Source organism: Acyrthosiphon pisum, chromosome A2 (genome assembly GCF_005508785.2).
Source record: "Acyrthosiphon pisum isolate AL4f chromosome A2, pea_aphid_22Mar2018_4r6ur, whole genome shotgun sequence".
In the NCBI taxonomy this organism is placed as follows: Eukaryota; Metazoa; Arthropoda; class Insecta; order Hemiptera; family Aphididae; genus Acyrthosiphon; species Acyrthosiphon pisum.
Window position 1 is genome coordinate 109,982,101 of NC_042495.1, and position 24,518 is coordinate 110,006,618.

Sequence of the window (24,518 nt, forward strand, 5' to 3'; positions counted from 1 at the left end):
AGAAAGACTAGTATGTTATGCGGCCCATACCACGGTCGTGTTAAGGTTATTTCGGGTATCTGGTTGATACTAATATGCTACACATACCTAGATAGGCACCTACTCGCTATAATAATATAATGTATTATTATGTGTAACACGTGCACACGAGATGTTTTAATCTCGCAGAATCGCACGCACGCACACGGTGCGACCAATTTATTTGGGGAGGGAAGGAGAATATATTTTATTATATACCTATAATATTGACAAATGTTTTTTCACCGCTCTGTATAATGCACGCAAATACTTTTACTCTGCGCTTTTAATCCATTCCGTTCAGTGCTCGTATCACACAACCGTCGGTCGCCTACGCGTGGACTGCTGCTGCTGCTGCTGCTGCTGCTTCTGCTCTTTTCGTAAGTACCCGTAATATAATTTTATAGTTTTATGTTATGCCAGTTGAGGTACCTATGTGAGAGGCAATACTTTTATCGGTCATATTTTCGCGGCAAACTTACGCGTCTTTTGATAAATAAATTACATTTTTTTTGTTGCTATTGTGACTTTTACCGCCGTTTTTTTTTTTTTTGAGTTTATACTTTTCTAAACAACGAAACCCTTGTGCGGGCGCAGAAGCGCGAACGACATTTTTTGCTTTACCTACTCCTGCCGTGCCACTCCACTCCACTCGTCCACTGCACTACACGTGCCTATATACTACTAATTTTTATTACCAGTTCGAAATGGGTACATCCCCGTGCGAGTAGGTACGTTTACCAAGAAACGACTATGGTGTGATAAAACTATAAAAGAAATAATAATCGTCATAATATTATACCACCTATTATGTATCACTTATTGAAACGCTATTCACAATCGCTTATTTTGTATCAGGGGCGTCATTTGGGGGGGGGTCAGGGTGTGCGGTAGCACCCCTTATTTTTTAAATACTTCCAATTGGCCTGCGCCAAGCTGAAGCCTTGGCCTGCGCCCCGCTGAAGCCTAAAAATAATGCACGAGCCACGAATGCACAATTATTAATATGATTAAAATTAAATTGTATTTTAATTTTTAAATTTTATATTGACATTTTATCAATATTGGTATTTGTTATACTGTCAAGTGTCAATCATGATTACAACTTTAAATTACATTATTTGGTTATAAACAAATATCGTGTTATCAATTAATTCAGTAAGCAATAGATAAGGTAACGGCAATAACATGGTATCACCATAGATAATAAAGAATGGATAGGCCATGTGTGCTTATCATACGGGAATGAATAAGAAAATATTTTGAGATTATAGTCTTTATAGTCTTATGGTCCATAATGTATAGAAATAATTGAAAACAGGATAATGCACGTTTGTATATCTATTTTTATAATATGGCCTGGTGAAATTTCAAAATGGCCTGCTTGAAACCTCGCACACCCGAAAAAAAACCTGAAATGACGCCCCTGTTTTGTATGAGCATTTTATAATAATATTATAAAATTGTACCTACCGTACCTATAACATTTTATGCAGTAACGCTCGGCGACGGAAATCGTGTTTGTCGAAATAATAATTATATACGAACCGCCTTTGAGTCGTTACTATAACGTATACCGTTTAAGAAGAACTTACGTAATAATATGTTTTGATTGTTAGTAAGTCCTCGGCTTACATTTTTGCGTTTCTTCCATGGCCGGGATACGTTTACGACCACCCGGTGACGTACAGGGTTGCTAAGTTATGGTTTATCTGCGTGCATGTGTATAATGTTGGATTATAATAACGCCGTGTCTAGATACCCGGGCGTCCGTGTACGTAAAGCGTACACGAACCCACCCGTGTATATATTCGATGCCCGACTATTTAATGCACCTTAGACACCATAATATTATTTCATATTTATATGCTCAAACACGATATTATGAACAAATTATATTATTCAATACTTTCTCAAAGTATCTCTGAATGTCTTAATATATTTAGCTTATATATTTTCCATTTTAATTTTTTATCACGTAAAAGAAAAATATAAATCGATAATATAATGTATAAATACATAACCATACAATTACAATTACAATAATACTACATTTTTTTTTTACCATGAATCATAATCGACTGAAAATTTAAATAGGCGAATATTTCGACAAAGATAACAGATGAGTATTTCAAAGTTCCACCAAATGATATGGTATATAAAATGCTACATTAAATTAACATGAAAATAGGTTCCGTTAATTTATAATGTAAAAGAAATATTTAATAAAATATTTTAAATTGTTTGAAAGTATTTATAAATATTTTTTTTCAAAGTATTTGTATTTGTAGTCCAAATCCTTTTTTTACTGGGTATTTAAATACTTCTTAAAATAAGTATAGTATGTATCTGTACTTGAATACGTTAAAAAGTATGTTTTACAGTTATTCAATACTGAAATTTATGATATTGATTTCCATATTCTGATCACAATTTTTTAGATATTTGTGCAATTTTGTTGCATGTCGAATTTTGACACCTACCTATTTTTATTTTTTTCAATATAACCATTATTTATATTTATAATTTATATTATACAAATAAAAAACCAAAAGTAGGTAATTCTAATTGATCAGTTGAGACATCGCCAAAAATAGATTTGTTGACTTCAGCATATATCTTATTAATTAATCCTTCAGAAGTAATAAAATAATTAAGTAATAAAATGTTGAGTGGTGTTGAAATTTTGTTTAGTGTTTGTGACTAACTATGCTTAGTATAAATCGATAAATTCGCACCTAACTTCATCTTGAGACTTGAGTATGCAAACATCAAAATTAAAATTAAAATTAAATATAAATAAAAAATAATAATATTATGTCTGTAATATATATTGTATAGTTCAAATATCAGATTTTAATTACAAATTGACTACTATGGTCGATGATCATGCTATGGTAATATCATACTATGATGTCTAAGGTGCATACCAGAAATGCAGAATACCACTGTTTTTCGATCAGAGAAAAGTCTTGGTTTCACCATCGGGTGCACTACAAAACACGAATGAAAATAGACATTTTTTACGAGGTACATAAAGTATATATTTACCAAAACACTGTTGGTTATAACCACGAATTAAGATATAATATCTACAAAAGGTTATAACAAAAGAAATATACATGGTAAAATATAAACTATATTTTGTCAACAATTGTTATGGTGGGAAGGGGGGCTGGAGGGCGTCACATGAACTGCTGTGTAAAGACTGCTTTTACGTGGAGTTTGTCCATGAAAAGTTTAAAGTAAATATGAAAAAAGTTATTAACTTTACTCAGTTTAAAAAAAGTTCATTTATTTTTTTAATTATCAGCCATTGTACCAATCCACCAAATTAGTGATTAGCAACTTTTAAATTGTTTAAATAATTAACCATTTTGTAGTAATTAATCTCATTATTCCTTTTTATTAACACTTTTATAGTTATATGTCTTAGTCGATTTAAGTATCCAAGTACATATATCTGTGTATCTACTAAATTATTCAACTAAAAAATAATTATTTATTCACTTTTTTTCTAAAAATCGTAGGTACCTACATGCATAGTAATTAAATAAAACAATATTGAATTAACTTGTAATTATTTTAACCATACATGTAAGTTGTATATTTTTCAAATAGATTATAATTATATATGACGTTTAAAATATTTTTAGGCGTATAATATAGCATACATTTTGTGAATAAATATTTGCCCTAATAAGTTTTAAGTATAAAACATTAACAATTAAATAGACAAAAAATGACCTTAAGTAAATGGGTGAATAAAAAATCTTTTGATGGTCCATACAAAATTAAATCAATATAATTTGTTCATATGTATGACCATATAAATATGAAATAATATTATGGGTAAGTAATAAAATATATTACCACGATTCGTAAAACTGTCTATGTACCCGTCGTACTCGCAAAGGTGGTTTTTCACTACATACGTGTACGTGGTATAAACAATAAAAACAATTTTCTGTGATTAGTTGGTATACCAGAGTGTTTATAGGTTCTTACGACAGGTTTAACCATGATACCATGAAGTTGGATCTAGTTCAACTTTTTCGTGTAAACGGCCCTATATATTGATAACATTATTGGTAACATACGAATATAATATACGAGGTTCTTAACTAATATATTACCAATCCTAACCTATCTAACCCATCTTCACCGAAGGAAATGTTTGGGAAACCGTTCAATAAATGCACGTACACGTGAACGTATGTAGTGGAAACCCTCCTTAATACTAATTTATAATAATAAATTATTATATAAGTTCTGCCTCGATTGTGACTATAATATAGATTGATCGCTAGCTGCAGAGTTTTTTGTATCTTATAATAACATTTTTGGTTGATGGGCAGTTTTTTGTTAATATTTCTAAGTCCTAAGTATGGTGTGGGATAATCGGGTTTTCAGTAGTCAAGGCGCCGTGATAATTGATTCTTATCACAATATTATTATTTTTCTATTTCATTGGATTTTCTATAGTTTCAAATTGAATTATTTAAACTATTTGCATTAATTTAAAAATGTCGTCGTTCAACAATGCGATTGTCCATAATTACAATTGGAGCTTAAAAATATTGATATAAGTACATAGACGTATTTTAAAATTAAATCGATAATTATGTGCCCAATTGGAGAGCAAGAAGCCCCTACAAATATTATTATAATTTTTCAATGGATTTAGACATATTTAAAATTTAAAAAATAATAATGTTTTAACTTTTAGATAGTGACACTGTATTTTTATTGTTTATTGATTTTATATCTATTTTGTTTTACATAGAAACAAAATTCACTTTACTTTAACCAAATTAAGTTAAAATTTGTTTTCGTCTATCCGCAACTAATTTTGTAAGTGCAAAATTTTTTTTTATTAGTTCATGGTCCGCGTTATGGTTTAACCCAATTGAATTTCAAGTTAAATAACTTGAGCCATTTCGTACTTCCAACCCCGACACGGATACCTATAAATAATTATTATTAAGAGGACGCCACACGGATATTTGTTGTCTCCGTCCTACAAGTGCATAACATAGCAAATTTACTCTCCTTAAATAACGTTTAAACAATAAAGTGAATCGACCTATTATGAAACTTGATGGTATAACATTATCTGTGTTCGTATGTTGGTTATTTACGATGGATAAATTGTTTAGCTAGTTATGCGTAGGTACATAATATTATAGCGTATACTAAAAATGTTCATTACCCACTTAAAATCTGTATAATCGTAAGAAACCAACATAATATTATGTTCACATTATTGTATACCTATTATTATAATACGTGATTATATCATACATTACTCGCGTCTCGTCATCGCCGTCGTTCTTCCGAAAATCGCCCCAACAATTATTAATATCGTGTTGTTATGACGAATTCCGATCGTGCCTTACCTAAGAGGTACATATAGGTAATAATAATAACGAGAGGTACGTAGGTACAAACCGTGAAACCGCGCAGCCGCCGTCGTTACCGCCACCGGTCGGTCGGTCACCTGTGCGGCAAAAACTGTAAAACCTGGAAATAATATTAAATAATATTGTTATAATAGAATGGTAATGTTCGTTGTAAAAGAAATATCGGAGATTTCGGCGGCGCCACGTTCCCTTTCTTTCACGTCGACCCTGAGTGCTCTCCCTCCGCGGCGCGTTTTCGAGACTTTTCCTCGCGCGTACGTGTGCCGCCGAACGCAATTGGGTTTTACCTCGCGAAGAAAGGTCCGTCGCACGAGTGACGATGACCGCACAATAATTCCGTATCTACACAGTGCATAATATAATTTAAAATATCATCATAATACCGTGTGCGCTAAATAATACTCTCAGACTGCAGTTTTATGCGCCGACAGTGATTTTCCGCAGCTCTTCGAATATAATAATTTATTATATTAGCATACAATATCGTCGCATCTCGTCGCAATAACACAACCAACACTTCATCACCAGGTACACTATATTATATTATTATATTATTATTTTGTTGACAAATAAGTAGGTACCATAACTTTTATTATTATTACCTACCGCTTTGGTTTTTCAATTTTCTTTTTTTTTTTTTTTTTATTAAACATAGTATTTTGTTGAATCGCATTGATCGCTTCCGACTTGATTTCGGTTAAATTTTCCGACTGAATATTATCGACGAAACGACTAAAAAAAAAAAAAAAACGAGTCCATCGATAATATTGTCAAAGCACATTCGTTATCCGCAAACTATTTTATTCGCGGTATTATTAAAGTCCCGTTCAGGTCACTTATTATAATATAAATTTAATTGTTTAGTCATTAGAATATTAGTCTTCTTTTAAATATTTTCCAGCTTTTAATTATAATATAATATACTGCACAAAATAATTGTGAATAAATATGATGTGTATTGTGTTAAAGGAATAGAAATCGTTTCGTTTACGATGTTGGCTTAAGAAAAATACAATCAATTAGGATTTTTTTTGTAAGCATTGCAATGACAATTAATTTTCTCTTAAAAATACATTTTTTTTTTTTTATTCGCCATATTATTACATTATTAATACTTACATGACTGCTCATTTTACAATTTTTTAGTATTATTCTTTAGTTGATGTAACTATTGTAACTATATAGTTTAGAATATGCTAAAAAAAAAAAAAATAACACACCATAAGAATTTTTGAAATTCAAATATACTATATAATACAGAACAAATTATAATTTTTTTAACTTCCATATACACACGTATTAGAATAAACAATATTAATGGTTATTAGTTATTACCTATTCGAATATTATTATCAGAAAAATTATTTTAATTTGAAGATTATTTTTAATTTTTATTTTTTATGTTAAAAAATATAAAAATAAGACGAAACGAAAAACTATAATTATTGTAACATAGTTCTTGTTTTATTGGTCATATTAACATAATGGCTACCTACATTTTATTCATTATTTATTACTACGTATACTACAAAAAATATAATAAAATTAAAATAATAAAACAAAACATTTTGAATGTTGAATTTAAATGATCTATAATATAAATACATTGTTATGCACACCAAAAAAATATTAATATTTTCAATTATCGCCGCAGAAAAAAAACAGAAATCAATATTTCATGTAGGTACCTACCTATTAAATTGTTTTTCATAACTTCACTCTAGAAAAATAATGTATAGCGTCTATCAAAATGTCTAGAGTTGTTTTATAAATAATGTTCTATAGGTAGGTTAGATGTATTTAGATAACAAGTCAACAAATACTTTAAATTACAAATTTTCTTTGGGATTTTATTATTTTTGTCATACATAATATAAAATATATAATATTATATCTCTATTGATATACCACTGACAAATCGTATAGATACATTATTAATTATTTTAGTGTCAAGGAATAATATACAAGAACGTTACAACTAAACAACAAAATAATAATTATTGTGTAAATGATATTATTATTCATATAATTCCACCCAGGTAAATAATACATGTATATACAATAATATACATATACGCTAAACGTATTTAAAAACGTTTAGGACTCTTATCATTATAAAACCTGTTAAGTATTAATGTCTCGGTAATTTTAGTTAAATTACCGCGAAAATAAAATAAATCACATTACACAATATTGAAAACATATAGGTTAGTAGGTATACCTAAGTACATATAAGACGGTTTAAAACGACAATTAGAGTATTTGAACTGTTACAAACATAGCCAACGTACGCCATTATTGTTGATGATCATCTCTTTTATGGTATGACACTGTTTCGCTATAAGAAATATAATATATTATGCTATTCTACGGTAATTTACTTCAAAATGAATGTCGTACAATGTGTAAATTTAGATTATAAATGAATACCGTCATTATACCGATATCATATCGTTATATAGTGCTTAGAACATTTACAGTTACTGTCGTTGGATGTCAGTGAAAGACCTAATCTAACGGTCGTCAAACCGTGTCGACGTTTAACATCAGTGTTGTCTGGTGCATTGTTATGAAAGGGCTCAATGGGAAAAATCATTTGCAAAGTTACCGAGTTGCCGATAATGACGTTTGCAAAAAAATAAAATAAAATTTCACATCACTATCATGACCCACGGTGTGAGGATACAAATTTAAAAACGACAGACACAAACAACTTTGGGGGCCACGATCCACATAATTTATAAACATCTCGAAAAACATATCTAATTAATTTTTCGGTCGATGGAAGGACATATGTCTACTTTGCTTTTAATTACCTCTACTCCCAATACCGTGTTATGATCGATTTATTTTATTATACTTTCTATTAATATTATGAATAAATGGTTAGTAACGATGTGAATAGGTAATTATTATAATATAATATATGATACGGATCCGGAAAATAGGTTTTTGCTCTTTAAATAAATACAGTTTTTACTGAAATGTAAACAATGTGATTTTATTAATAATAAATAAGTAGAATTTTATTGTACCTGTAAGCAGACTACCTATTTATATAATATAAAGTAAATACGTATCGTGTGGAAAAACGTAAGACGAGAAAAATAAAAACAATAAACGCGTCTTTATTAGTTTATGCAATAAACTGAAATTCGCTAATATTAGCGTATCGTTCAATACTTAATATTACCTTCTCATTGATATAATATAATATTTTATTTATTCAAATTTTACGTTTAAACTACGCTACAGACAATTATTAGAGTCAGTGTACGATGGCATTGTATATTATGCATAGTGATAATTCGATCGCGACACTGACACAAGACACCATAATGTTTAAATCCCACGCGAGAATTAGTTATGAAATTTTGTAGACTTACGACATATTTGTCTGATCATTGAAAAATTCTTGTAAGCAACTACAAACTAGTCACGAAATTATGGTAAAATCGAAAATCGTAAAACACTAAGATGCATTTCAAAATATTGGAATGTATTTTATTTCAAATATTTCAATTATTGTTTTACTGTACAGCAATTCGTATGTGTTCTTTTCGCCGAAAACTTTATGACTGTTTTATTCTTTTTTAATCGAACTAAAGTCATAAATATAATATACTCTTCCCTGTTACCATCGTATTTACATTCATATAACTATAGGTATACTATAGGTTCGGTTATAGTATATACGTACTTTGAGCTGTACTATACAATAATTATTATACACGCGTCTGAGTACTATATTATGTATATTTATGTCTACCAAAGCATAATATTATTATATTATGTTATAATTCATAATTAATTACTACCTACTTTCTTTTTTTTTTTTTGCAATAATTTCAAAATTTACTCTGACTCATTAGTCATTATGTTTACATTTACAACAAATAATAATACCCACTGCATTTCCATGTAATTATTGTGATCTAGTGTTATGTATGTATATGGCATGTGCGTTTTAAGTGTGAGTTTGCCAAGGTTTCGTCAACGTTTAATAGATCAACAATTTTAATGAGTTTGCATAACGCATAATATTATAATATATCTTGACGATACTTCACTCATGACAATGATTTTTGACAGTTCGACACCTTATAATATCCCTCATTTGCAGCCACATGACCACTTCCATGATTCGCAAAACCACACGCAATGACGGAATAATATGTAATTATATTTAATTAGTTTTCTCAATTCTATAATTTTATCTGATTGCTGAAAATAAAACACTTCCTTATCATTCCATGTAGACATATAGTTTTATTTTTTATTTTTAATAAATAAAGCTCTATACGGAATCACTATACTCATTACTCGCTAAGTTATCGGATAAGTTTATCGGAACTTAAGATTCAATACAAGACGAATAATTACATCGTGTATGGTTGAAGTATGAACATCTAATATTTTACCCACTATGCCTACAGAAACTCGTTTCTCTCACTTCTACACGATATGGTTCTGTGCTTCTGTCTTTTTATATTTAACTTAGAAGTTATAAACTATGTAACAATTACACGGCAGAGATAAATGAAAAAAAAAAAACATTATTCTAAACTTATCTCAAATTGTTTACGTTTTTCTTGATTTCTAAATATTCCACAAACTAATGAAATAATTCTTGAACACTCACGTAAGTCCATTACTACCTATAACAATGATAATATTATTTCTAATCAATTCGTCTTTGAATTCACCTAAAACGACACCGTTTTTTCGTCAAACTCGACGAGAATACACAGAAATTCAAAGTACCACGCGAGTACAGTTTTTAATCGTTGTAAGAAGTCTTTATGAAACTTTTGGAATATTTTGATTGGCCCAAAAAGTATTCAGTCGTGATAAAACCACATAATTGTAGCACCTATAAATATATAGGTATATGCTTGCCAATCGCTATCGTCCGGAATTTGTATTTAACTCGTGTTACCGTATTCGTTTTTAATAAATTATTTGAAACAACTGTTTTATTGTGCCTGATAATGGTTCAAGAATTTGGTACTTTAGTGCTTAATTCTTATTGTGATTTGTGGGCACACAATTTTCAATTCATGGACTAAACAATAATTTTTTAGTGTATAACTATTTCATCTCAATATAACGGATTCAAATGATATAAATTTTATAAATATTACAATATTGTAATTATTTGGGTTATCAATTAAATTCATTTTATTAAATTGTCCATACCAATTTGGTAAATCAATCATTACAATCCGTATATATTATACATCAAGTATTTTCTTTTTTTCTTTTTTTTGCGGAAAAGTCACAGACACTAAACAAAAAACATGTATCAAAATATACATAGGTACTATCATATCAAAATCTTTTTATTTTTCATCATGACGTCTATCTGCGATAGGTATTCTAAAATATTGAAATCGGAACGAAATAATACTTAACTATATATTGTATTACTATTACTATTACGGTGTTTTTCTATTCCAACAGAAGCCATCAAAGATGCTTGTATTTACCATGAATAAAAATGCATATACCTATGTACCTAATATATTTTATCTTCTTTTTTTTTAAATTTAAATTTATATTTCTAATAACGCTAGTTGCAGTCTTAGATTAAAAAAAAAACGAAAATCGATTTTAAAAACAAAAGACAAGAAACCTTTTTTAAATTCGGTTATATCCCTGAACCACTGTATAGTACATGTTGGAGGTAGGTATACGCCCTGGATAGTTGGATGACTTTAGTACATATTTTTAATCTATATCTATTATCTACCTATACTACCAAATTTTAAAAACAATTACTTTGACAATTCTTATTAAATGATGCGGTAAAAATGTAATACCAAATTGAAAATGTCTATATATATTAAATAACTTGAAAAGAGGCAAAATATTTTTAAAATGTTATCATGTATATAAAATGGTCATATAAACATTTTGTGCATTTTCAAGTATCTACGGTAGTACGGTTATTTTTGTTAAGTTAATAAAAAAAAAAAAACGATTTATCAAAAACTAGTTTTGCGTAAAAATTCTTTAAATATTTTTTTTTTTTTTTAAACGCTAGAATCTAAAAATTAAAAATGTAGGTCTATTATTTCAACATTGAAAAAAATAAATTGTATTGTGTACCTACTAAATTCACAGTGTAGCTATTATATATTATTACTATATTATCATTATAGTATATTATTATAACCTTATATTTATAAAATATAAAGTATATTTTCAATCTGATTCGAACAAAATAATAATTATATAGATCCCACGCATACGGTTTATTAAATTATCCACGGCTGGATTAAAATTACGGCTTTTAATATTATTTTTTAATTAACGCCTGTGTGTATTGTTAGATAATCTAACGGATATAAACACTATAGTATAAAGTTCATTTAAATTGTGGTTAAATACTTAAATATATGGATGAACAGATAAATTAAAAACTATTTTTTTTTTACTTAACATCAGGTACCTATTATAATAGAAGTTAAGATTTTCCGTTGACTATTAGAAATGTTATAATAGTAGCCATAAATAGATGGATCCAAAACATATAGCTACAATGTATTACGTTGGTCAGTTCACATTATATTATGATTCAATGCGATATAAATCAAACTAAAGATGTTGCGGCATTGACCCTTTTTTAAATCATAGTCTTGTATGACAAGTCTCAAATCAGGTTTTTACTTTTACTACCAATACGTGGAGCATTTAATATATCACAATACGATCTACAATAGACGTATTCGATCGAAGAGTAAGTCGGACCAGAATATTGGCATCGATAAAATCTTGGTGGACTCGCAAAAGACGTGCGATCGAGTCACAAAATCTCGATGGACTACATTTCTCAATATTTTAATAATGCCGTGCATTTGTCGTACATGTTAAAAAACGCAACACTGAAAACATGCTAAAAAATTAGATGTGTATCGTACAGTAGGTTTTTTTCTCGGCGACCTGATGGTTTTTACGGCTATCCACAAAAATCGCATACGATAAAACGCTGACGAAATCGGTATAAAGTTAATCTGGTTACCGCAATTGTACTGATTTTTAACTTTTAAGCACTATACGATTGTACAGTGACCACATTGAATTTTTTCTCTGCCTTAGCCCTCTTAAAAATTCTGGTTATATTAACTATTTTACTTTATAAATGTATGCATACATTTTGATGAATATATCTCGTAATATTTAATAATGTTGAAAAAGTGGATCAATATTTTAATGTTATAGGTATATTAATGTATCGTTTAATGTGTTTAAAGTAGGTACCTATAGACACACTATAATAGTATTGTAAATAAAAGTAAAGTTCAATATAGATATCATATTATATTAATATGATGTCAACGAAAAGTAAATTTCACAACAGTTAAAAATAAAAACAGATTTTTGATCCAAGGCTATGATAAAGTATAATGAAAGTAAAATTGTAATACTTAAATAATACTTTACATACTTTTAATTTATTATAGTTTATATTTTTATTCTATTTGTATACCATAGATTTTTGCGTATTTGCATATGCAAAAACGGCTCAAAAGTATTGAACTATATTTTAATCAAATAAATATACTAAACGTATTATAGGTAACATTTTATGATATAATAAACTTTAATATTTTGTATTCACGACTTTTATTTTGTACTAAAAATGTATGAAATTATATAAATGTTTAATATTACATTTGAAGGGAAGTTCTTGGAATTTAATTGGCATACATGAATAGGCAATAATTAATATTTACGTTAATATAAGATATTGCGTATAAGTATTCACAAGTCATTTTATGATGTTTCCATACATTTCTTATAAATAAAACCCTGCAAAAAAGTTTTGATATTTGAATAGAATATTATAGTATATTTTTAGGTATCTACATTCCAAAAACAGTATTAATAATTTATGGAAATTTTAGAAAAAGCACTCTTAACAGTAATAATTTTAATGCATAATATAATAGTGTAACGTTTTTATGAATAATCTATGTAGTTATACATCCCAAACGCATTAAAGTCGTCGAATCGTTGCAAGCCTGGTTTTGTCGTGACGATGATGTCACTCAACACTGCCCGAGGACGATCGTTTGTTGTCTTCGTTGTAATTACGAACAAAATAATAACACCATCGAGTTTCGTCCATCTAACACAATATATAATATTACTAAAGACAATGGGGTATTTTATAGGCACTTTCAAAACACACACCTCGTTAATCATTATAAACTGCCTACGTAACAAGTATAGATATATAATTAGTGATGTCCATTTTCATGAAAATTTATATTGGTGAAAATTTTCAAAAGTCTTGAACATTTTGAACATTTTATAATATTTATCATATTAATTTCTTATCAAATAAATCTTTTGATATTATATACTTGTAGTATATTTAACTTTAATAATTATATTTTTAAATATGTACTTTTATTACCATTTACCCATTTTAATATAATTTTGGTATTATTTTAATGAACATACTATAGTATATTCAAAATACATTCATTAAATATATATAATATATACCTATATCAATATATAATATTTAACCCGGTAATAAATGAGCATTTTTATCTTTTATTCAAAATGTTGTATTTTTACTTCAGTATAAATTATGAGTGTAATCGTTTTGTTAAAATGATTGATTTTTAAATTTTTAACGGAGGTAATTTATTGTTTGAGTCACTTCCTCAATTTTACCCAAATTATATTTTTTTCTGCTATAAGTGTTTTGTTTGACTCTGACGTTATACTTGTTACAATGTAAATAAAAATGAAACAGTAATTTTATAAAGTATTTTGATACTTTATTTAAACTTAAAAATTAATTAATTTAAGAAAAGTACAAAAAAAATAAATTTTCAGAAATTTTCAATGAAAAAAAAATTTTCATTTGAAAATTTTCAAGCTTACATCTCTATACATAATACATGCGCAGGTACTTTCCTGCGTCTTATATCAATTTAGTTTCGAGTATAACCTGTTCAGTTCATCTTGGCACTCGGCAACTGTTACGTTTTTAAAAAAAGAGGTGTCCCGCAAAATACTATATTGAAAATAATATCATAATCCTACTTTCTATCATATTGTCTGATAAGGCTTACTTCACGGAGGTATTCCTCTCCAACTTTTGTCGGATCCATTCAGAACCAATAGCAATATTTACCAAATTAATTTCAAACAATTGCAAATCACTTTTTGGAATTTTCAATTCAGATTTGTAAGTCAAGGCCAAGATTTTGCAATTTTGTTCTGCCCTTCAACTCTTACTAATTTCTTCGCAAGTTATTCAAGGGAATTTGTGTGGGTGTGAAATCGTTAAATGAAGTTAAGTTAGGTTAGGTGTGAAATGAGTCCTAAAAAAATAAAACTTTTCGACATTTTCCTTTTGTCAAATATTTATACTTGTTTAATGTGAATTTGTCCACTCGACGTGGAATTCAGTTATTACTGTGACACACTCAAAAATATTTTTTCCATTCGATTTTTTAAGCGTTGACGTTGGTTCAGTGTGGATTACTCAGAGCGGGAGGGAAGGAAGGTTTCATGAAGTTGGCGTGAAAATAATTTGCAGCTCATCTGTACATGATTTGCAAATACTAGAAAGTAATTTACAGTTAATTTGCAAATAGTTGCACTAATTTTGATTATACTACACAAACTATAATAGTATGACACTAACTTCACCATAATTTCTGTCGATTAAATTCTTTCAAAAGATGAATCGTTCCAGTGTTATATTGTTCGATTTTTAAAATGTATACCTACATTTTTTTATTATCGGGTATGCCCTTAAGTTTTTTACTACCTGCATTAAATGTTATGAACTATTGTTGAATAGTTTAATCAATTTAGGTATAAATTGAAGATCTCCTATTTTCTCGTCACAGATGAGATGATGTGCAATATTTCTTTAAAAGTGCATTTAGAAAATAAAAACGAATTTAATGATTATTTGTACTCGAACGAACGCATCTAGAACATTAAACGTCTGGGGACTGAGCACTGAGAGTAATAAGTATAGGTAAGTAAATAACATAATATTATTCTATGTGTACAACATAATTATAGAAGATAGCTGCACAGTACACACTGATATTATATTTCCATACAAAATATCTCTCGTCCATCTTGGCGTGTTCGATTTTCACACTAACTACCTAGACAAAATATAATATATTTCGGAAATTTCGGAAAACCACTTATAATACGTATTAGGTTTTTCCAGATACCTATGTTATTGTTAATTATAACGGAAAAGAGTCATGATGCTACAATTAGGTGACAAATGATAATAATATTATGAAGTTAATAAATAGGGATTTTTGTTAATAACCTATTATAATACGTGTATTCGGACAAAGATGACAAACGTTTATGTAGCGTTTTATTTAAATTTAGGTTACTGAAATAAAACTTAACTGCCTTAATTAAAAAAATTTAAATATATAAATACCCACGCATCGCAGACGCCCATACCAATTCAATTTTATTTAATTAAAACTGTAGCTGTTTAATAAATAGTAGAAAGAAGCACAATATATATTTAATTCTTGTTCAGTTGATCGTTAATATAAGTATCGATTTTTTTAATAAGACAAATATTAGCTTTAAAACTAAGTGAACGGTTCTTTTCTAGCTTAAATTCAGATTAACTTAAAATACCGTTAATCGACTATCGACCCTTCACCTTTATGACTTTAAAGTTTAAAGTAGTTTAAATAATCATACTCACCGGAAAAAAGGTTAATTTCAATTTTTTTTTATTTAAACGAATACGTACTACGGTTATTAGATGTTGACACCAATGCAATCGCGAATAGTACAGACATTCTAAGGTATATCTGCAAGTAATTACTCAAATACAGTGCAATACTACGTGAACAACATAATATTATGTGCAATGATTGATGTGTTCCTTCTCGCGCGTGATCCTATCGGCTATCACATACCTATAGAATAATACCACGTAGGTATATCGAACACGATGTCACATTAGACGCGTGAACGACAACTATAAATTGTAGAACACCATTTGGTATAATTATTGTCAGGTATTCGAATTATTATTAGAATACCCAACCTAACCTAACCAGTAGTAACCTATATAATATACATGCGCGTGGTGCCTGCTGCCACCGCTGTTTTTTTACCTTCAAAACCGTCTTGTTTTTCAGCTACCACTTATATAATATAATTATATTATACTGCGACCGATCCGGACCCGATGGCCACGTCGTCGTCGTTCGCGCAAATATGGTCGGGAGTGCAAGTCGAGTACGGCGACAGAAAGCTGACGTCGGACGCACCCCACTCGCCGCCACCCACACCGATAGTGCACCGGACGTCCATGCCCAAGACTCACCCACAACTACAGGCAGGGTACAAATGGCAAATCGTGTGGCGCAACGTGATCGGCTTCATCGTATTGCACTCGATCGCCATCTACGGGCTCTACCTGGGGCTCTGCGGATACGTTCAAATAAAAACCATACTGTTCAGTGAGTACAATAATATTACATACCCACAACGATAACAATTGTATGAGATGCAGGTATATAATATGTTATACGAGAATCTGGTAGGTAGATGGTGCATAGTGCAAGTGCATATTACACTGTCGTGCACATCGGTGCATATCCGCAAGCCAAAAAATAAGTAACAATTATTAGTGTCCCGAACGCACGCAACGGCCCACGAGCATCGCTGGTTTTTTGGTACATACATTACATTTTGACTCGTCATAATGTATTTATTTTATGTGCACGCCTCGAGATTAAATCTAATATGTTAAATTCCTGACCAAGTCTGTAAAATTGGAATACGAATATTGTTTTATTAAATTTAGTAATAATTATATTTGTACTTAAACTTTAAAGTCGAAAATAATTTTTTTTTAATAATTGGTTTAAACATTTGTGAACTTAAAAAAATATGTTTTAATAATTCAAACATTTTTAATTTTTTACTTTATGTGCACGAAATAAATACAAATTTTTAAAGTGAAAACGTAATATATTATGCAACTCGTCATCGGATAGACGCGTGTTTAAGAAATTACATCAAATCGGAGGGTTTTTTCTTGGCACGGAATTGGGGTGCAGCCTTATGCGTGTACCGTAAACAGGGAGAGGTTCCTCACTAAAAAAGACCACCGGAAAAATACTTATCAGCAGAAATAAATTTCTTACTCCCATAGACTAAACACATCAAATCTCACGTTTCGAGCTAAAATCACTGAGCCACCGTCGCGCCGACGAGTATCACCAAAAGAATATCATAGTATTTTTTTTTTTTTTTATATTATATTTATTAATCCACGGCAACTTAGGCCATTGGGTGGTTTTTAACTGTGGAGGAGGGTACTGTAAGGTTTTGTAAACACGTGTTTTTTAGTTTGGTAGAATTTCAAATTGGGCACCCGTAGGTTTCTGCCATGCCCGGTCGGGGGATGGCGGCCTCTCTCTCCAGATAGATGTCTGCCCGGAGAGCAGTGCCGTCTGTGACCGAGATTCGAACCGGCGACGGTGCGCGTCGTGACCGACGCCTTATTCCACTCAGCCACTCCGTCCTCCTATCACAGTATTGTTATACTGTTATTATTATTATCGTAAAATTATAATTTCGCTAATTATTGTGATGTCGTTGCAGTGATAGTGGTGGCGGCGTGTAGCGCTCTGGGCATAACGGTCGGCGCCCATCGACTGTGGGCCCACCGGTGCTACAGCGCTCGTCTACCTATGCGAGTGCTGTTGGCCGTGTTCCAGACATTGGCGTTCCAAAACCACATTTACGAATGGGTCCGAGACCACCGGGTCCACCACAAGTTCACCGACACGGACGCCGACCCGCACAACTCGTCTCGGGGATTTTTCTTCTCGCACATGGGCTGGCTGATGGTCCGCAAACACCCGGACGTGTCCTCCAAGGGTGGCGCGGTCGAGATGAAAGACTTGGAAGCCGACCCGGTGGTCATGTGGCAGAAAAAGTGAGTCCAACGATATTATTTTCATATATCATCTTAAATATTATATTTTAATTAATTTTAAGTTTGTACTTGCTTTAAACGATATCTTCGTTGATAACATTATTATAATAAATTATACCTGCAGTTATAATATAGGGGTGCTTGAGTTTTTACTCTGAACTAATATTTTATTTTATTATGTTCGATAGTGTTAGGTATTTTTATTATTTTTGTTGCCACTGCGTATTGGGTCGGTCGACAAAGTGTCCAAATCGTAAGTCAAATATATAATTGGTGTTTGACGAAAAACCTTCGATTTTCTCAGTGATTTTCTGAGCACCGAAGCTGCAGAGAAGTGTGATTTTTCAACCGCGACGATGTATTATGTACCTACTGTCAACTTTAATACCATTACATACATTTAAAATATTTTCCGTGGTATTTCCTGACGTATATGTATTAGCAGTTTTTTTTCTTATGAATTGCAAACGATTTGATCGTCAAACTCACTATTCGTAATTTTAATTTATAACAATCGACAAACTAAATTAAATACTTCTGGTTTTTTTGTCGAGAATAATGTTTAATATATTATACGATGACAGCGACATTTTTTTTTTCAGTCTGGTCTAAATGACGTCGAAGGCTGTTCTTGACGCAGGCTTATATTGTTTTACGTTAATAATAATCGCTCTGTACTCTGACGCAATAGTTCCATAAAATTTAAAAAAAAAAACCCTATGGCTAACTGCAGCAGCGTATTATAACTAATGGTATATGGTTAAGTTGCCTCAACCGACGGATGATCGATGTATTGTGTAATTTTCGTTCACCAATTTGATAATATTTCTGTATATATATTGGCATTGTTATTTCCCCTCCCGTCCATTGAAATCAATTATAAATTATTATAATGACGTATTCTCCGCGGACGACGTTTGAAGATACAACACCAAACAGCCGATATTACAGTTTTGAGTTTTCTAATAGGTTTTTTTTTTTAGACTGTGGAAAAGCGTAAATATAAATATTATACAAGAATTACTTTACTATATAAATACAATGTTATAACTTATAATTAGGGCTAGGATTTTGTAGCATTTGCATTTTCTTTCATAGTACTACAGGACATAGCTAATCAAAAACAAAATTCGATTCATTCATCACAGAGTTCAAATATGCAATTTTGATTTTGCTTTTTTTGCATTTTCTTATGATATTCGTAAATAAATGCTTTTTGGTACTTTTTTGTCAGTTTATTAGCTTTTTAATTAGTTTTTGTTAATTATTGTACATTTATACGCATATTTAACATTTTTAGAACATTTACGTACATATTTATCTAAATTATTATTTATTGATTTATTTTAATTGTGTTATTATAATATATATAATTATTTCATGATTTCGTAGTGAAATATTATTGCCTTATCGGAAAATATTTCTGAAAACAGATTCTTAGATTTTGTCAAAGTGATTACCGAGTGGGGAGTAATAGTTACGTAATACGTTGACATTTATCGACATTTAATAAAACGGTTTTTAATTTATTTTTTTCAATATTTATAAATTGTGCTTAGTTGTTCTAAGAATTACTTAGTGTGAACATATAAAAATGTGTTTGATAAATTTTTTTTTGATATTAAAAATATTTTTCAGTTAAACTTAAAAATGTTCAAATCATTTTTTAGTTGCATTTTCTTGGTTAAAATGCTTTTTTTGTAGCATTATTGGCAATTTTTTAATTCCTTTATTGTAGTTTTTTAGTGCTTTATTTTCCTAGCCCTACTTATAATAATAATATCAGCTTCTATCTTTGAGCTTCACTTTCGGTTTTTGCAAACTACTACGGTGTATGTGCATATTATATATGTAGTATGCTACCTATCGGATCACATATTATTATTATGTCTATTTTGGCGTTAATTATTTACAGTGGAATTGTGTTACCGCTGAAGTGAACGCTTAACATGGCGCGTTATCGATATTATTGCCGAGGCCCAATATTATAATAAAAATAAATTATTGTCGTCGAAACACCCGCACACGCTCATTCCTCGATGGGGGATTTTTTTCTACACCCTTTCTCCCCAGTCCCACCAACAATTATTAAAATAATAATAATATTACATCGGTCCACGGTCGAAAATGCCTCCTATAGAAAGTGTTTTCCTTTACAACAGCAGTTCTCAACCATAGGGTCGCGACCCAATTTTGGGTCACCAATGATGTTAAATGTGTCGGCAAAAGTTTAAAAGGTTGATATAATATTTTTATTTTTTAGTCTGGCTACCTATATGAAATAGTTTTATAAATAATAAATTAAACCGTTTTTGTAAATTCTTCTAAGAGTTACAATTATAAGTCATTCACAATATTGATAATTGGTACTCAGTAAAATACTTATCTAATTTAATCATTTTAATTGAACATTTTTTATAAGGTCGCATGAAAAATTTGGTAAATTATAGTCTCGTTCCTCGTACCTGTTGTAAAAAAGGAACTCGTTCCCGTTCCTCGTTCCTCTTGCGAAAAAAGAACGAGTTCCCGTTCCTTTACATTTTTTTTACGATCTCAGTGGTTGTCAATGGTGTTTATAGTGGACAACTTTTAATCCAGAAAAAATCAGTTAATTTTTACATTCATTATAATAAAACTAAATTTTTACTTCCAAAACTAACAGAAATTTGCAGAAAAACAGGAATTTCTAAGAAGTACCTACCGAACAAAAATGATTTGGTAAAATCTACCATATATTAAAATATATACCAACGATACCTAGGTTGTTTTTGATATAAATGGAAATATTGGAATCACGGTATATTGTACTATGTGGTGAATTAATATTTACTAGTTACTGAAGAAGTGATACCAACACTATACATATTCCAGAAAATATTATTATAAAAAATAACTTTCATCCGTTGAACGGTGTTTGTACCAGGGCTTGAAACCGTAAATATTTTTTCCTATTTCGATTTCGGTATTGGCTATCGGTATTTGTTTTTTCCGATTTTGATTTCGGTTTCGGATATAGGTACCTATTAATTTTTTCTGATTCCGTTTTTGGTTTTGAATACCGGATGTTATATTTTTCGATTTCTATTTCGATTTTGATTACCGGTATTGATTTTTTTCGATTTTCTTTTCGGTTTCAGAATCGATTTAGGTTTTTAACGGTTTTAACCGGCATTCAAAATCGGTTTCAAATATCGGTTTCAAGCCCTGATTTTTACTCGACGTGTATAATATTAAAGTTATGGTAATTATTGACAATACCTTTTGGCGCGGTTCGAACGATATTCGCGTCGGTTTAACACGCGTGTCATACCGTTTCCGACGAAAAGTTAATTTATCTAATAATAATAATATATGTAACGATTTTGTTTGGTTTCGTAACACATTCGCACACAAATCATTCTTGTTCCGATTTACTACGAATGACGCGGCGAATTCAATCAATACGTCATAATATATTATATTATAACATTAATGGAGTGCGTTTTACTTACGCAACAACGTCCCAGTTATCCGCCATAAAGTCTGCCTACGTTCGCGTTATATTATATGTTACTATGCATTAACACGTCATTAAATCGCACATATTATTATGCGTGTTAAATGAAAACGCGCGAATGAAATCGCACCGTTCACCGTGCAATTTAATATACTAGGTAACGTAAGTGTAAAAAGCGCTAAATAAACGCATAATATTAATATTATGTGCGTATAATAATAGGTCGTAGACATCTCCATAATAATATTATCTGCGGTACTAATAGCACCTTGTAAATAATACGACGTTATAATACGTGATAGTGGGTTGACTATGTAAGAGGAGCGCCTATATAATACTATTATAACACCACCCTCAGATCCAAAATCAGAAGCAACCACCTGTGCATATTATATTCAACCCATATTTTATACTCCCCGATTTTTTTTGGTTTTCAATAATTTCGGTTTGAAATTATCATATTTTATTTACACTGATCCGCGATATTACTATAATACTACGATATTACTATAATCAGTAGCGAGGCGTGAGGTTTTTGGTTGGGGAGACACTAAAAAAAAATGCCACTAATATGCCTAGACTCCCTCCCCCCCATTTTTATTTTATCTATATGGTAAGAAATAAATGTTCAAAAATTAAAAATTTACTAAAATATTATATTAAAAAAACTAAAAACGTTACAACTTCCTTGAAATGATAATTTAATATAATAACAAATCCAAATGTATACATTTTTTTTTCGTATGAGTAGTTAATAATTCCATCGTTAAGAATGGCATTAATTAAATCATCAGCCCATGGCCCATGATGACAAACTACAATATAAGACAATAAATATTAAGATACACGTAGGTACGATGCACCTATCACGATAGCGTGACAATGGGACGGCGACGTCGAAAATAAATATTGAAGACTGAGGTAATTACGAACGGCGAGACGTGTCTCATAGCGTACATAGAAGCCCCATTCACATTAGCATTCCCCTTGTACCCGCGCGCCCAAATTTGCGAGACGTTGCCGTCGCAACGTCTATTAAATTTAGATAATATAATACTATATTTAGAATGACCCGTATCGCCAGACCGTACGCACGGCCTTCTAATATTATATTTTAAGAATTATACAACTGTACAACGTTAGGTACAACGAAAAACCGATTTTAATAAATACTGAAACATACATCACATATTTTATAATTTAAAATAAAATTCACATTTTTAAATATTTTATAAAACAAAATAATAATTATTTATTTGTCCCGTGTTCTAATTTCTAAGTGGGTGGACTTTGCCTCTTACGCTTTGTCTCCTATGAGGCTTCGCCACTGACTAGAATACATTGCGGTGCCACCGTTTCATATTTTTGTTAAAGTTGTGCCTATTATAATAGTGTGATCGTAGTAAATCACAACAGTAATTACAGCGCATTAACTAATAATATTACTATCACAATAATTATTACGTTCGGCTTTCGTCCGCAAATAACCTATAATAATATGAGGTTTATGTGGAATCGTAATTCCGGCGGCCATGTACCTACCGCTGCATTATCTGAAAATATTTCACTTGTTCTGCGGACAATGTAATAACCACTAGAAAATTGGTAAAAATAAGTTTTATTGCTAACTACAATGTACTGAGAAGTATTTTTTTTATCAATAACGTCTGTGGCCCGTTTCACAGTCACGTGAAGGTATACCTATGCTGCGTACCATACGCGTGACTATGAAATGGGTCTAATAATTTAAATATTAAGAAAAGTCAATACAATGCTAACGACTAAGAGGTAAGACAATAAAACTATGATAAGTGTTGATTATGACGTAAATTATTCTAAATTCGGTTTAAAATACATTACTAATAGATTCTCCGACTAACTGAAGTCGATAAGACTTTATGTGTTCAACAAACCCATAATAGATATTTCATCACATTAACATTGTATTATATTCCCTACGAACATTTAATTTCATTCTAAAAAGTTTTATATATTAATACGCTTTGTCGTGGATTTTGTGGTTTTACATCAGACATCTCGTTTTTCAATTGTTATTTTCTAAATTAATAAGTTGAATTCTCTAACAACAATATTTTGTTCAATAGTAATTAAACATTATGTCCTTATGCATATTTTATAAACTAATGGTTATGTATTAAATATGTAGAGGTTATACTATTATACTCCAATGCTTTAGAAAGTTATTTCCGTACAGTTGTATAATATAATATTTTCATGATAGCAGTGAAGAGTGAAGCTGATATTATAGATAGTCAATAGTCATGTATACTATAATAGCTACTTACGTCAATGCATGATATCTGTGGTTGAAAATATTGAATCTAGACCTGTCGTAGGTATTCTTTTAAACACAATAAATAATAATTAAATAATTTATATTTAAATATGTGAATTATATTTTATTATTATTTCGCACGATACCATACTTTATTAGTCGCTAATTTTATATAAAAAAATCATAACGGAAGCAGATCCAGCAGTAGAATGTTCGAGACAATAATATCACAACAAAAACCCTTCGTAAAGTGTAAACTACATGTAAAAAATAAAATTGGCCAAGTAAAAAAAATATAAAATCTTT

General features: G+C 30.2%; 1 protein-coding gene across 2 annotated transcripts in view; it reads left to right on the forward strand.

The window, feature by feature from the left end:
- Nucleotides 1-250: 250 nt before the first annotated feature.
- Nucleotides 251-24,518, forward strand: part of LOC100165504 (acyl-CoA Delta(11) desaturase) — a 29,907-nt gene continuing 5,639 nt past the window's right edge. The window contains exons 1-3 of one of the 2 annotated variants that reach the window (XM_008188222.3): nucleotides 251-398; nucleotides 16,610-16,933; nucleotides 18,084-18,420. In XM_008188222.3, the coding sequence (XP_008186444.1) occupies nucleotides 16,660-16,933; nucleotides 18,084-18,420 (611 nt within the window). In that variant the 5' untranslated portion in view covers nucleotides 251-398; nucleotides 16,610-16,659. Of the gene's footprint in view, nucleotides 399-5,714; nucleotides 5,970-16,609; nucleotides 16,934-18,083; nucleotides 18,421-24,518 lie in introns of those variants that run through there. The other variant, XM_016807219.2, reaches the window with a different exon arrangement.